At 38.3% G+C, this 13,913-nt stretch overlaps 1 protein-coding gene across 9 annotated transcripts in view; it reads left to right on the top strand.

The window, feature by feature from the left end:
• Positions 1-13,913, top strand: part of ANKRD44 (ankyrin repeat domain 44) — a 339,079-nt gene that overhangs the window by 311,447 nt on the left and 13,719 nt on the right. For 2 of the 9 annotated variants that reach the window (XM_053215498.1, XM_053215494.1), the window contains exons 23-29: positions 474-557; positions 2,043-2,188; positions 2,641-2,723; positions 4,848-4,930; positions 5,830-5,921; positions 6,707-6,742; positions 8,231-12,533. In XM_053215498.1, the coding sequence (XP_053071473.1) occupies positions 474-557; positions 2,043-2,188; positions 2,641-2,723; positions 4,848-4,930; positions 5,830-5,921; positions 6,707-6,742; positions 8,231-8,478 (772 nt within the window). In that variant the 3' untranslated portion in view covers positions 8,479-12,533. Of the gene's footprint in view, positions 1-473; positions 558-2,042; positions 2,189-2,640; positions 2,724-4,847; positions 4,931-5,829; positions 5,922-6,706; positions 6,743-8,230; positions 12,534-13,913 lie in introns of those variants that run through there. The other 7 variants (XM_053215496.1, XM_053215497.1, XM_053215501.1 and 4 more) reach the window with 4 other exon arrangements.

Here is a 13,913-nt window from a genome sequence, read left to right as displayed (position 1 = left end):
GCCTGGACCGTTTCAGACAAGGGAGCAGACCTCAAATCCAAGAGTGACTCACCCCCGGCCCTTGGTAACCAGAGGACAGTGAACTCAGGGTTAGGCAGGTGCCTTGCTTGTCTTTTCCTCTTGCAGACTGTTAGTAGTCAGCTTAGAATCCCACCCTCGTCACCTGTTAAACTGATTAAAGAAGACAATTTAGGTGATATACATCTTATTTAACGCTTCCCGAAGCAAGCAGTTCTCCAAACTCTTGAGAATGGAGACTGCCTGCTTCATGAAGCATTAAATGAAGTTTGTTCATGTGATCTAAATTGTCTTCTGCAATCATGTGAACAGGTCATAAACCACAGATATTTGAATCAGATTTTCTTTAATGTGTCAGATTGTTAAAGTATGTAGTGCATAGGAAGATGGAGTAGGAGGAAACGTAATTTTTAAAAGAGTGATACCTTAAAAGGTAAAACTTATTTTCATTTTAGAATAAACGATCATGAGAATTGTGCGTCATTGCTACTTGGGGCCATAGATTCCAGCATTGTCAATTGCAGAGATGACAAAGGCAGGTAAGTGATACTGAGATGGCATGCCTCTTGTCTTGATCAATCTTAGTCTCTGCTTTGTGGTTGTAAAGTAGCCAAACATTTATTTTTTTGTTTAGTTTAAAAAGTAATATAGGGGCACCTTGGTGGCTCAGTCAGTTGAGCATATGATTCTCGATTTTGGCTTAGGTCATGATCCCAGGGTCTTGGGATTGAGCCCCACATCAGACTCTGTGCTGAGTGTGGAACCTGCTTGGAATTCTCTCTCTCTGTCTCTCTTTCTCTCTCCCTCTACCCCTCTTCCCCACTCATACTCTTTCTCTCTCTCTCTCTCTCTCTCAAAAAAAAAAAAAAAAGAACAAACAATAAAAGTCACAAAAACTAATATAAAAGCATGGCTTTTAAAAATTAAATATAATGAATATGTAATTAGGAGAAATTACTCTCTTATCCCAGAAGCCCCAGCCTCTTCCATCACCTTAAATTGATCTTTTCACATTTTTATATTCTACCAAGTAATTTCTACACAATAACCACAAACATATGTAAAAAAAATATACACTTATGCTCTTATGCAAATGGGAGAATTCTGTTGCAATGCTCTGCTTTTAGGGTATCTTGGAAATCTCTTCATACCAGAACATGTAGATTTACCAGATTGTTTTTGAATCTGCATATTACTTCACTGAATCGCTATACTCATTTAATCAGCCTGCCTTCTAGTGAAGAACATTTAAGTTGTTTCCAGTATTTTGCTGTTTCGCAGAGTGGTGCAGTGAGCAGTCTAGTATATGTGTGTGTTCACATGACCAAGTACATCTAGGAAATAAAGTTTTAAACATGGATTTACTTGGTTAGAAGGTCAGTGATTTTTATTTTTGGTAAATAATACCAAATTGTACTCCTAGAGAAATCAACTGTCCACAGTAGATAATGTGGGCTTTTTTATTATTTAAATAGCCAATTATCTATAAAATTAAGGCCTAATTTTGAAAGTATCTTTATCAAAGATAAGAAAGAAGTCACTGGAACTCAACATCAAAGGGTCAGTGAAAATGCTCATTTTATTATCAAGGCCACCACTTACACCCTCCAAATCTAGGGGGTGCCATTCACATAGGTGACTGAATGGACCTTGGAGAGGGCCTGATTGTCATCTCTGTAAACTGAGAAGGTTTAAATCCCTAAGATGACACTGTGCACATGTTTCCCAGGCATATACAGAAAGAGTGTGTTGAGTTTAAAGGAAACTAAAATTGGGGCACCTGGGTGGCTCAGTCGGTTGAGCATCCAAGTTTGGCTCAGGTCATGATCTCGTGGTTCATGGGTTCGAGCCCCGCATCGGGCTCTGTGCTGACAGCTTGGAGCCTGGAGTCTGCTTCGGATTCTGTGTCTACCTCTCTCTCTCCCCTCCCCTGCCCGTTCTCTTTCTTTCTCTCTCTTTCTCTCAAAAGTGAATAAAAGTCAAAAATAAAGGAAACTAACATCCTGTTCGTTTTAAATCATTAGGACACCGCTTCATGCGGCAGCATTTGCTGATCACGTGGAGTGCTTGCAGCTTCTTCTGAGACACAGTGCCGAAGTGAACGCAGCAGACAATTCAGGGAAAACAGCACTGATGATGGCTGCTGAGAATGGGCAGGCAGGCGCTGTGGGTATGTGCTGACTGGTGGGCTTCACATCCACGCCCAACCAAAACCAGAGTAGCATAAAACCGAGAATCAGTTATTCTCTTGGTATATGCATGTAAAAAAGGCCAGCATTTTATTTAAGCCACTTGACTCTACTTGCTAATCATCCTCAGTCCCCTGTTATTTGATTATTGGTGGACCTTTTCAAAGTGAACTCATCTCTGCCATGAAACATCTCAACATTTAGAGACCAAATATAGCAACAGATCTTTTGACCTGGAAATAACAGAACTGTGTACAGAGAATTAAACTTGATGCCTGTAGACCTTGGATTTGGATGGAACAAATGTGGCAATAAAGTTTTCCTCTTTTTTTTCTTTAAAAGGATTAAATATGATTATGTGACCATACTGATTTGAATGTGTGATTATAATTGGCATGTAGTCTGAGTAATTCTCTCTTGGCTTTTTCTATAGATATCTTGGTGAACAGTGCCCAGGCTGATCTGACTGTAAAGGATAAAGACTTGAACACATCCTTACATTTGGCTAGTAGCAAAGTATGTAAATGAATTTGAAACAGTGTTACTTAGTGTTGTAATAATAGGAATAATAATACCACTTGAATGCTATCTCAGAAGCGTGTATCATGTCTCTGAATTAAGATGTACATTTCCCCAAGGTGTTGTCAACTCTAAGCATAATGGAAGGGGAAGAGGCAAAAGGCAGATCCACGCAGGGGTTGATGAGGACATGACTTTCATGGCATGTGACACTTGCATTCTTGTGTGGTCTATCTTCATGCTGCCACTGTGTCTGTCTCCATGGTTGCATTACTATATCATTTTGGTTTGAAACACAGGCTGGGGCTGTAGTTACATGGCTTCTAAAGTATAAAAAGGTCCACTTGTTTTCATTTTGTTCCATTTGAAAACATTGTAATAACACAGCCAAAAATTACTCTCCTGGGAGGCAAATTAGTGCATTCATGTGCATTTCTACCTTCTGTCCTTTTTTCTGATGCATACGTAGTTCACCACAAGGAATGTGTTTGAGTTTTTTTGGTTTTTTTTTTTAATAGTATGATGTTCACATGTAGCCCGAGATTCCTGCTTCTGTAAAAGATAAATGATATATAAATATATATATAATTTTACAAAAGGGAGATCATACTATTTTAAACCCTGCTTTTGTTACTGAATCATCTCTTATGAATATCTTTCTTTTAGATATCAAATTTTTATAGTGTTTTAGAAGATGCATGGTATTCTACCTTAGAAATGTGCCATCCTTTATTCAACCCGTCCCCAACTGTTAGACGTTTGCGTGTTTTAAAATATGTGCTACTATAGATGTTGTCATTGTAGAGAAATATTTTTTTAGAGAATTCTTACTCATTCCTTTAAGATAAATTCTAAATGTGAACTTACTAAGCCTACGGCTATGAATATTTTTAAGCCCAGATGGGCCTCTAATAAGATCACAACTATTTACACTCTATCAGAGTGCATTAGAATGAAAACTCCAGGGACACTTCTGAAATTACATTTCAGAGGCTCCCTTATAAGGCATTATAATGTGATGCCAATGGACACCGGTGATGGTGGTTGATTTGAATATAGTGACAGTTAAAGGTGTTGTTTATACCCATTGGTACCAGAAGTCTTGGTTTTTCATTTCAGTGGTTGCATTTTCTCACTTCATGCTCTGGGAAGCCCATGGAAACCACAAAAAACTCAGTTTCATAAAGTTTGTTTCAAAGTGTAATGTTTTCATCAATAGAAGTACAATGATCTTCAACCTTTATTGTGCAAATGAATCACTAGAGGATCTTGTTAAAATGCAGGTCACAGTTCATGAGATCAAGCCCTGCATTGGGCTCCCTCTCTCTCTCTACCCCTCCCCAGCTCATTCTCTCTCCCTCCCCCCACCCAAAAAAAATAAATAAATAAGTGTTTAAAACAATGCAGGTCTGAAGTGAGGCCTGAGATTCAACATTTCTAACTCCCAAGTTAAGCTGATGTTGCTTGTCTGTGGGACGCACTTTGAATAGCAAGCGTTTAAGAAACTATGACCCCTTAACAGGGCATAGGCCTGAAGTCATGAAAGTGTCTCTGACTTATCAATTAATTTTTTTAAAATTATCAACCATCTCGTATAAGATATAAAGATATCTTCCCCTGGTTGAGGAAGAAAAGAATGAACTTTCCTGAAAGAGTTCCTTGGCAACATAATGATAAGTGATACTGATAATAGATGTGATGGAAATTTCAGGAGTAGATGGGTCACCGAGTGTCATTGAGGGCTTGAGGAAGGAGATGGGACTTGACATATGCTTCAAAAGTAACGTTGACAGACTTATATGTTTACCAGCTGACCTTGCTAAACTAGCATCTCCTTCAGTTCTCTGAACATTAATTCTGCTGTTACCTTAGATATATTAATATTTTAGATTAGAGTTCCATTAATCAAGTCCTAATAGACCTTATCCAGAATCTTTGAGAATCTAGCATCCTTTAACCATTTGCTTTTTAGAAAAAAAAGGAATTACTCAGAAAATAGCCTTAATAAAATGTTTTTAAGCAAAGAATGTTCATTTTAAATTTAAAGCAAAATCAACTAATTTTGCAGGAACTTTTCTGTGTCTCTGTCTTGTGTTTCTTATTTTTTTTTTTCTTGATTAGGGTCATGAAAAATGTGCCTTGTTAATACTTGACAAGATACAGGACGAGAGCCTTATTAATGCAAGAAATAACGCACTGCAGACGTAAGTGTGACTACTACAGTCGGATTTGGACATAGCTGTTTATTCATACTCATTTCATAGTCGTTTATTCAACAGATATTAAGAGTGTGCTGTGTGCCAGTCTAGCACTGAGGAACACAGTGGTGAAAGACATAGTCCTGGCTTCTCCTTCAGGAAGTTGACAGTCACATACTGACAAATGCTGACCAAGCTAGACATTTTTAGTTAGAATCTTTATTTTGATATGCCTTCAGAGAATTATATAATATAATACACTACCATTATGTATTCTTACTAGAAAGTGACAGTTTTATAAATCAGGTTCCTCGAATACATTTGAAGGGTTTCTAAGCAATTTGGCTTAAATGCATTTTAATACAATTCAGTGTACTCCTCAGCATGGAAGACCGAAAGGCTGATTTGTTTTCCATTTTAGGAAATTCCTTATGCATTTTAGGGCAAAGGAGTATTAGGATTTTTTTTCCATTAAGTTTCTTAAGAAGTATATAGCAGAGATGAGTGTACTGGGTTTGACATTATTCTTTAAGGTATTCGAAATTCAACAAAATACTGTTTAGTGCATCTAGTAATAGCAAGGGGTAAAGAACCTTCTAGAAAACATGCCAGAGCTTGCGTTCTTTTTCTGACTCCCTATATACTGTTGTTAGGGTTGTTTAAGATGCAGAGTATTTGTAGTATCTGCAGAGAAATCTGGACCAACATGGAAGAACAGTTGGATCATTAGCACCTGGAAAAGATTTAGTTGGCAAATATTTTTATTTTAAAAAATAAAAATATTCGTGTACTATTTATAGATTCTTAAGTATTTTTTTTTTCCTTTTAGCAATTCAGCTACCCAAAACGACACATTCTCATACAAATATGCATCACAGGTGACGTTAGGTGTTGTCTTGTTTCAGACCCCTCCACGTGGCTGCACGAAATGGCTTGAAGGTGGTAGTTGAGGAGTTGTTGGCCAAAGGGGCCTGTGTACTCGCTATAGATGAAAATGGTAAGTGGAAAAAGTAAGCAATCACCACAGGTACCTTACCTATGCTGTGAAGCTAGAGGAAGATGAGAAAGATAGAAGCTCATTAAAAAGGCAGTGAGAATTCTCTACCCTTGGAAGTTTCTGTGTGTGAGAAATCAAACAAGGATAATTTGTCCTGTCTGTCTTTGTAAAATACGTAGTCTACCTGTAGCCCACCAGTGCCTTCCATTTTGCATGTAATGCCAGCAGCTGGTCTCTGACTCCTCAGCGTGGTGGTTAAACTGTTTTAGACACACTGAAAAGCTTTCAAATAGGCATTCAAACTTCTAACTGCATACGCAGAAGAGTTAGAGACTATCATGTCATTAGTGCATGCTCAGGGGCTCAAAGAAAAACCCAGGTCTTTGTATTTCAGTTCATTCTGAGATCAAACTTTTTCTTTTTTTAAAGAACAGATCAAAACTCATATTCTCAGTATGGATATTTGGGGAACATGAGTATATTGTTTAATTAATTTCTAGGCTTGAAAGCTTCTCCTGATCTATGTAACATTCCTTTTCTAAATGAACTAACTCTTAACTCTTAGCAGAAGCTTTCTACTCTGCTTCCTAAGAAATTTGGAAAGCTAATGAATACCAGAATTGTGTTAAACTACCATTTTAAGCACAAGGCCTATAAACCGCGGGGAACAAAAGACGAACTTCTGGATATTTATGAACGATGTAATTTTTAATGTGGCATTAATTGTGGCATTATTATTTATAAAGTATTATAATTAATGTAACTCAATTAACTGCTTATTACAGGTATTGGAACTAGCAGCCCATGCCTATTTCTCAGAAGTAAGCATTAGCCATATGACATTAGCTAATTCCTATTAGTTTTTGTTTTGCAGCCCCATTTATCCTAGCATGTACCCCCCGCTCTTTCCCCAACCTGACTCATCTAGGAGGCACAGAAAGTTCTCTATTTCTCCATCTCCTTGGTTGTCCCACCCCCCCTTCCCCCTCACCTTCTTATCCCTATTATGTATCTTAGGCTTGGCATGCAGTTTTTCTCCAAAGTGACCAAAAGAGATCAAAGTAAATTAGTTTTGTCTTTCTCCAGGGTCAGCCTGCTGCATTTGAGGCTTGTCCTGCCAATAGTAACCTCGGGAATGGGAGGCCTGGGTTAGTGGAACTGAGGCCTTTCTTAGAGCTTAGCTGTATCCCAAAGGCCTGGGAACAATTTGGGGCAGTTTTGTACAGCAGCACAATCATAAATCATACCTGTCTATTTTTATTGGTTTTCGTACTAGAGAGAGGAATAATCTGTTGGGGGAAGGAGGGCAGGAGCAGAAATTAGGTCAAGCGTTGATAAAACAACAAAAGGTTGGGTTTTATTAAGCCAGTTCCTCTGAATGAATGAGGGAGAGGTGGTAGGAACTTTGCCAACAGAGAAGATAGGCTAACCCTTTCAGGTCAGTAGAATAAAGGCTGGGTAGGGATAGTAATTAAATCAAAGAATTGATCTACCTCCCTGTGCACCTGTTGCACGTATTGAGATAGTTTTCTCTTCTGGATAGGACACATCAAGTCTAAATGGTAGAGAATGACATGACTCGACAGTCATTTTCCACAGTTGGGATTTGGGACTTTGATTGGTGGTATTGGTATTTTTTTTAATTCTATTAAATTTCTGCTAATTGATAGTAAATTTCAAATCACAAACAACCAGTGCTTTCCTGTGTCTGATCTGCTCAAATGATTCCATTTTCCTAGAACTAGTTAATTGGTATAGACTTTATATAAATATATACAGAGCAACAAATCTGCATTAGTCACTTTTACGGACATCTGATTTTCAGTATCTCTCCTAACCTGACACACGATTACCTACGATGGAAAGTCATTGTTCTCAGAATGAGAGTGCTCTGGCCCAGGCCTGAGGCGCATGGTGTGCGTGTGCTCTCAAGTGGAAACACCTTTGTGGTTGTCCTGTTGCTGTTTTTTTTGTGTGGAATTGTGTCCCATCCCTGCCCCCTTGTGTTTCTGTTCACTAGATGAAGACTAGAATTCTGCCTAACTTCGGATAACATAGTGCTTGTTGTCATGTAAACTGAAAAAACAAAAACAAACCCCAAAACCCTTCATGAAGTGTCTCCCCCTCCCAGTTCCCTCTAGCCTCACCCCTAGCATGACTCATGGGAAGTAACTCCTCTTTTTGCCTGGCATGATTTCTAACTCAACATACATCTCCACGTGTGAGGTCGTTTGAGATGTACTGTGGAATGCTCACGGCGCCTTTGGATTTCCTGGACTAACCACTGCCTTGTCTGCATTTACGCCCAGGTCATACCCCGGCCCTGGCTTGCGCTCCTAACAAAGACGTGGCTGACTGCCTGGCCCTCATTTTGGCTACCATGATGCCTTTTTCTCCTCCCAGTACAATGACGGCTGTCAACTTCGTTTGTTTTAAAAAAGACAATTTGAGCAGGACGACCCTCTCCAATCTGGGTAGTATGGTTAGCCTGTGCAGTAACAACGTAGGCTCAGAGGACGGGTACAATGAAAATGATTCTGATTCAGAAACGTTTTGACTTTGGACTGTAGAAGCTTTTCCCTCATCACCCATAATGGAAGAAGGGAAAGAAATTTGACTTCCAGGTTTATGTTGTGTTCAAGTGTTATCATGGGCCTGGGCTTCCAGAAGCCTGTAGAGAAGGAATTAATCAAACCCAGAGAGGGCAGCTAGGCTGTAGGACAAAGCACTCACACAGATGGGCGCCAATTTTTATTTGTCTTTATGTTTTCCTTAGATCTAAGATACTTCTGTGAAAGTCTACCTCTCATTTTAAAAAAGAAGTAAAAAATGCATTTAATTCTTTTTCTTTTGGCATAATGCAATTGAGAAGGGAGCGGTTCTCTATAAAGAATTTTTTTTCATATACTCACCCAGTTGTGAGTTCTAAGAAGCATATCAGTATGACATTCATGTCCCCTGGGAGGGGATGGAAGGTATGGATAGGAATTGCCTCAAATCTCTTCTCACTTTGATGTTTACTTCCTTACTAGAAGCCAAAGGTAAAGGTGTTCATCTTCAGAAATGATGCCTGTAATAATCTTTTTGAGGGAGTCCAATTATTCATATATCTTCTCTATAATACGCACTTAAATATCCAGAACTTCTTTCCAAGGATTTTGTCAAAGTTGCCAGATGAATGGAAAAATTCACTGAAAATTGAAGTTGCTTTTTTCATTTAACACAAATATGGCACCGAATACTCCCTGTAACAAGTCTGTGAGTAGTTTTCACCCGACTGATTGAATCCAAATCTATGTAATAAAAGTTCAGGTGAAAAGTTGTATTGCACCAAAACTTTAAGACATATGCAAATTTAATATGAAACTACCCTTTATTTATTTGTTAATTCATCCTTAAATCAGAATGCTAACTTTTTAAAAAACATCAGAACCATCGACCTTGTTTATCAGTAGTAAAACGTTAAATGAGCTTCTCAGTCAAGGTCATGCCAAGTGAGTGGAAGTGTGACTACAGAAGGAAGCAAAGGAGGTGAAAGCAGAAAGTAGAAATGGGTGATGTGGAAATTAAAGCCAACTGATAGTTACTTGATGATCAAATCAACATAGTGAATACTGCGTCTGCTCCCTCTGCCAAAGCTTCTAGGTCAAATGGACCCCGTTCTGCACCTGGAATAGCTGTACAAAAAGAAGAATGAAACTCTTTAAACATTATGCACCTACACACGCACACATAGATGTATATGTGTGTGTGTATATATATATGTCTGTAGTTCATCAACCAGCTATACGTGAGGACCAAAATGCTTCAGTCTAAAATGGAAGAATTTAATTGTTTTCCTTCAAAATGGAAATGAGAACTGAAGTAGCTTTTCTATGGAGTTCAACTGTAATCTTTTTGTGTAACAGTCTTTGTTGTATTTTATATTTCTTATGACACAGATTTCTAGTTGATGACTTAACATTGTAACTGAGGATGTGTTGACCAAGGCTTTTTTTTTTTTTTACCAAACTAGAGAAAATGTTCATATACTTTTGATGTAAATGTGTTTGTATTTATTTGAAATGAAACAAATGTCGAGGAACATCTGTTGTTTGTTCTCTGTGTTAATTGCTGTGTGCGTGACTTGGAGTAACAAAAAAGCAGAAAAACCCTCTGAACCCTCTCTGGGCTAGCCAGCAGTCCTGGGCTAACCCTTGCTAAGGTTGCCAGCCGACCCTCAGGTTCTTCCGCGTCGGTTGGAGAGGGGTGCGACATCCAGGGCTCAGCCCCAGTCTGTAGCCAGCCTTGAGAGCCTAGGAGACACTGCCGTCCTTAAAGCTCTTCTGCGAGATGAAAACTCAGGTGGGTGGTGGATCATATGCACAAAGGTGGCCCAAAGAAAGATGCAGGAACTATTCTGAGCACGCTGAAAATCTCACGTGGTCCCCCAAACGGAATGGGAAATGGTATCAGTGTGTGAGTCCATGTACCAAGAGAAGAAATACAAATCACCAGCTCAAGTGCTATTTTCCGCTTGAGGAAGAAACCGGAGAGAAACGTGTTGCATTCGGGCGGGACTCTGACGTTTTATAATCAGTTCCATTTTCACCCTGGAAATTTCTCTTTTATAGCGTGTGTGAGATATTTTTAAAACAGTGTTCTATCATATCTGGATCAAATACACATACCGTATTATATTTTTCATCTAACTGTAAAAGACTTTACTCTTACTCTTTTAATATTCTGGATTTAATTAAAAACTCACGTTGGATTCTTCACAGATGAGAACTTGTTCAAAGGACTTCTAGAATTGATATTAATTCCACTGACGATTTTTGACACCACCAACATTGTTTTTTAAATTCTTGGTGTTGTGCTCCCCTCCTTCCTCTGTCCTTTTTGTTTGTTTAGGGAATATGAATTTTTAAAAAGTAGATAAATTGCTAATGAGCAATAATGACCTTGTCTTTACCAAAACACTGAAAGTAAGGGAGATCCAATGCTAAAAAAAAAAAGCACGATATACTGTGGTGTCTTTTCTAGAAGTGAATGGAAATCTTGCTCCATTGGCATTTAAAGCAGGAAAGGAAATGCCTGCTTTTAGTGGGTGAAGCAGCGTTCACATTTTTCCTGCAGAGTAGCCTAGAGATACAAGGAAGGTTGCAGCAAAGCGGTGGCGGCCATGGACATTTCTCTCCATGTAGCTGCATTTTGACTTCTCCCCTCTCTCACTGATAGAGGGAGGACAAAGGAACAAAATGAAATCATGCTCACTCTGAATTGTTCATTGAATCAGATCTCTCTCCCACACTCTCAGTTTCTCCATTCCCCAAGACCAAATTTTTTTCTTTAGGAAATGACTTTTAAAACTCTGAGTTCTGTGTGTTTCAAGTACATCTTGTAGAAATAAAACTAGATTTGCAGCATAGCTTTCTAAGAAAAAAAAAATTATGCTTTTAACTGAGTCTTAGCTGTTTAGCGCTTTTACCTAAATGTGTTGTTTTTGGACTGTATTTTAACCACAGCCACAGGGATCATGTTTCATTGCACTTAACCTATTCGCCGTGTCTGCCTATCCTTGGTAAATACATTACTATCTCCAAATTGCCTAAAATCTGCTATGATTCTACAGTAAAAAGCTCAGGGGATTTCTATTTATCACTACTAAAAGGGCACCATAGTATGTTTTGGTACTTTAGGCAGTAAACAGCTGCTTGATTTTTTATTTTATTATAAGATTAGAATAAGAACATCAAATGGATTTGCTGCACTCGTTATTCTTTGTACTGTTGAGCAACTTGGTTTGCTTATCTGTTGCATTGGTTGAAGAACTCACCCCCTTTTTTGTCTTGTAATATGAAGTTAGAGTGCCTTTTTATATTTGTATATTCTGAAAATGTTCTGTGAAATGTTTTGTATTTTTTTCGTTTGAGTGTTATCGGAGCAATATAATACCAGTGAGTTTTCATTTCAGCCTTTCTTTGAATGTATAAAGTGTCTTTTTTTCCTATTTCCCCTTTACCTGCTTTGAAATGAAAATGCCGAAATTTTCTATGGGAATTATGTTGAATTTTGCAGTGCTAAAATGCTTTCTTCTTACAAAACTGTAAACCATAGGTCAATGTTCTAGGGGAAAAGCGTTTTAAGATAGTGACAATCTGAGTGTGTGTAAAAATGTAATTTTATGCGTTTCTTATGCAGTGATCTAAAAATTCAATGCAAATATCTTTTGTTTGGTAGTTTCGTCTACATATTTTATGCTTTAGCATGTGCAATATATCTTTGCAAAGCACGATGATACAAATCTGGTGCCAGTGTTATATTTTGCATAACATATTTGTAATCGCATAAAATACTGTTTGATGATTTCAGTGGGATTTTGTCTGTAATGTTTTCTTATGTAAATTGGAGTTGAATGACTCTGGTAAATGTCATGACTGTAAAAATGAAGACAATGACTTTTAGTTCAGTGAATGACTTTGAACCAATCTGAATCTTTTCAAGCACAGTTTAATACTTTTTCAACTACTGAATGCTAATAATGTAATGAAGTACTTAACTGTAATATACTATGGAAATGCATTCAGATGGTTATTTTTACAAATAAAAACGGTACAAATATTGTTACAATTTGTGTTTGTCTTTAATTTTTCCAGTTTATGGTCATTTTACCAATTATTCCGCTAACTTAAATCTTGGTCGCCACCGAAGCCAAATTGTCCTTAAATTTTGAAAATTAACAATCAAGATAGAAGTGTATTTCCAGATTTGCTATGTCTGTTTATACCAACTCAGTTAGAGGGGGAGAAATTAAATATGTATAATCGTGTTTATTATATTTATTTGTGCTTCCAATTTTTTTGGCAAAGGATCTGAGCTGGCCTGCAACAAAGGACACGTGATAAACTGGAAGTAGAAAAATTAGGACAGAAAAAGAGCACAAATATGGGAACCATAAGATTTAATACAGTGGCTCTGACTGAATGGGAGCTCGCTCTAGATTCCTAAGGCACTCACGGTGAGAGGGGCAACGTGACTGTGTAAATCACATATCTCAGAAAGGGGGAAGTCTACTAGGTCCTCAAAATTGTGAAATCAACCACACTTATCTTTGTGGCTGCCACCATTACCCTTCAACTGCTTCATTGCCATACAAGGCCCCACCTCACTGCACTATCTCAGAGGTGTCAATAGAATTTTCTCTCTTTCTCACATTCAGAATTCCTCCCATTAAGTAATAATTTCAGGGACAGTCCTTAGAAGCATTAAGGAACAAATTCCCAGGGACGCCGTTTCCAGCTGAAGAGAAAGAGACTCTGGGGTGGGGCCCTCTGGAGTTCCTCAAAGCACAGTGTTCTGGAGTGCTAGCAGTTCTTACGGTCTAGCCCAATCCCATCATGAAGAAACTGAATTCCAGAGAAATTATATAATTTGCTCAAATTTGTATAAGTGATGATCTGAATGTACAACCTGTGCCTATAGATGTTCTTTCTTTTATGCCATCCTGGCAATAATGCTTTGTGATGGTTGGGGTTGTTCCTGCTAGAGATGTTTTGGGAGGTTTTGTACTTTGCAATGTCTCACTCCTTATTCAAATATACAAATGTTGGTGCTTTTCATTCTGGACGACTGTGAAGCGTGAGTCATACCACAGGTAGGTACTTCATGTAGTTGAGAGCTGAGTGTCTATATTAGTTATCTAATGCCGTGAAACAAATTACCCCAAAACTTAGTGACTTAAAACAACAAATGTGTATTATCTCACAGTGTCTGAGAGTCAGGAGTCCAGGCACGGTTTAGTTGGGTCTTCTGTCGCAGGGCCCCTCATGGGTTGTAATCTTGGTGTTAGCCGGGGAAAGATCCATTTCTAACTCACTCATATGGTTGTTGGTAGATTCCTCATGGGTTGTTGGACTGAGGGCTTTTGTTTCTTGATGGCTGTTCACTGCCTTCAATTCCATGCCAAATTTTTCCATTCCCAGCAGGGCCAGGTCCCAACCTGGTAGCTTA

The sequence above is a fragment of the Acinonyx jubatus genome, chromosome C1 (genome assembly GCF_027475565.1).
Source record: "Acinonyx jubatus isolate Ajub_Pintada_27869175 chromosome C1, VMU_Ajub_asm_v1.0, whole genome shotgun sequence".
NCBI classification, from domain to species: domain Eukaryota; kingdom Metazoa; phylum Chordata; class Mammalia; order Carnivora; family Felidae; genus Acinonyx; species Acinonyx jubatus.
This window is presented reverse-complemented; position numbering and strand designations above follow the sequence as displayed.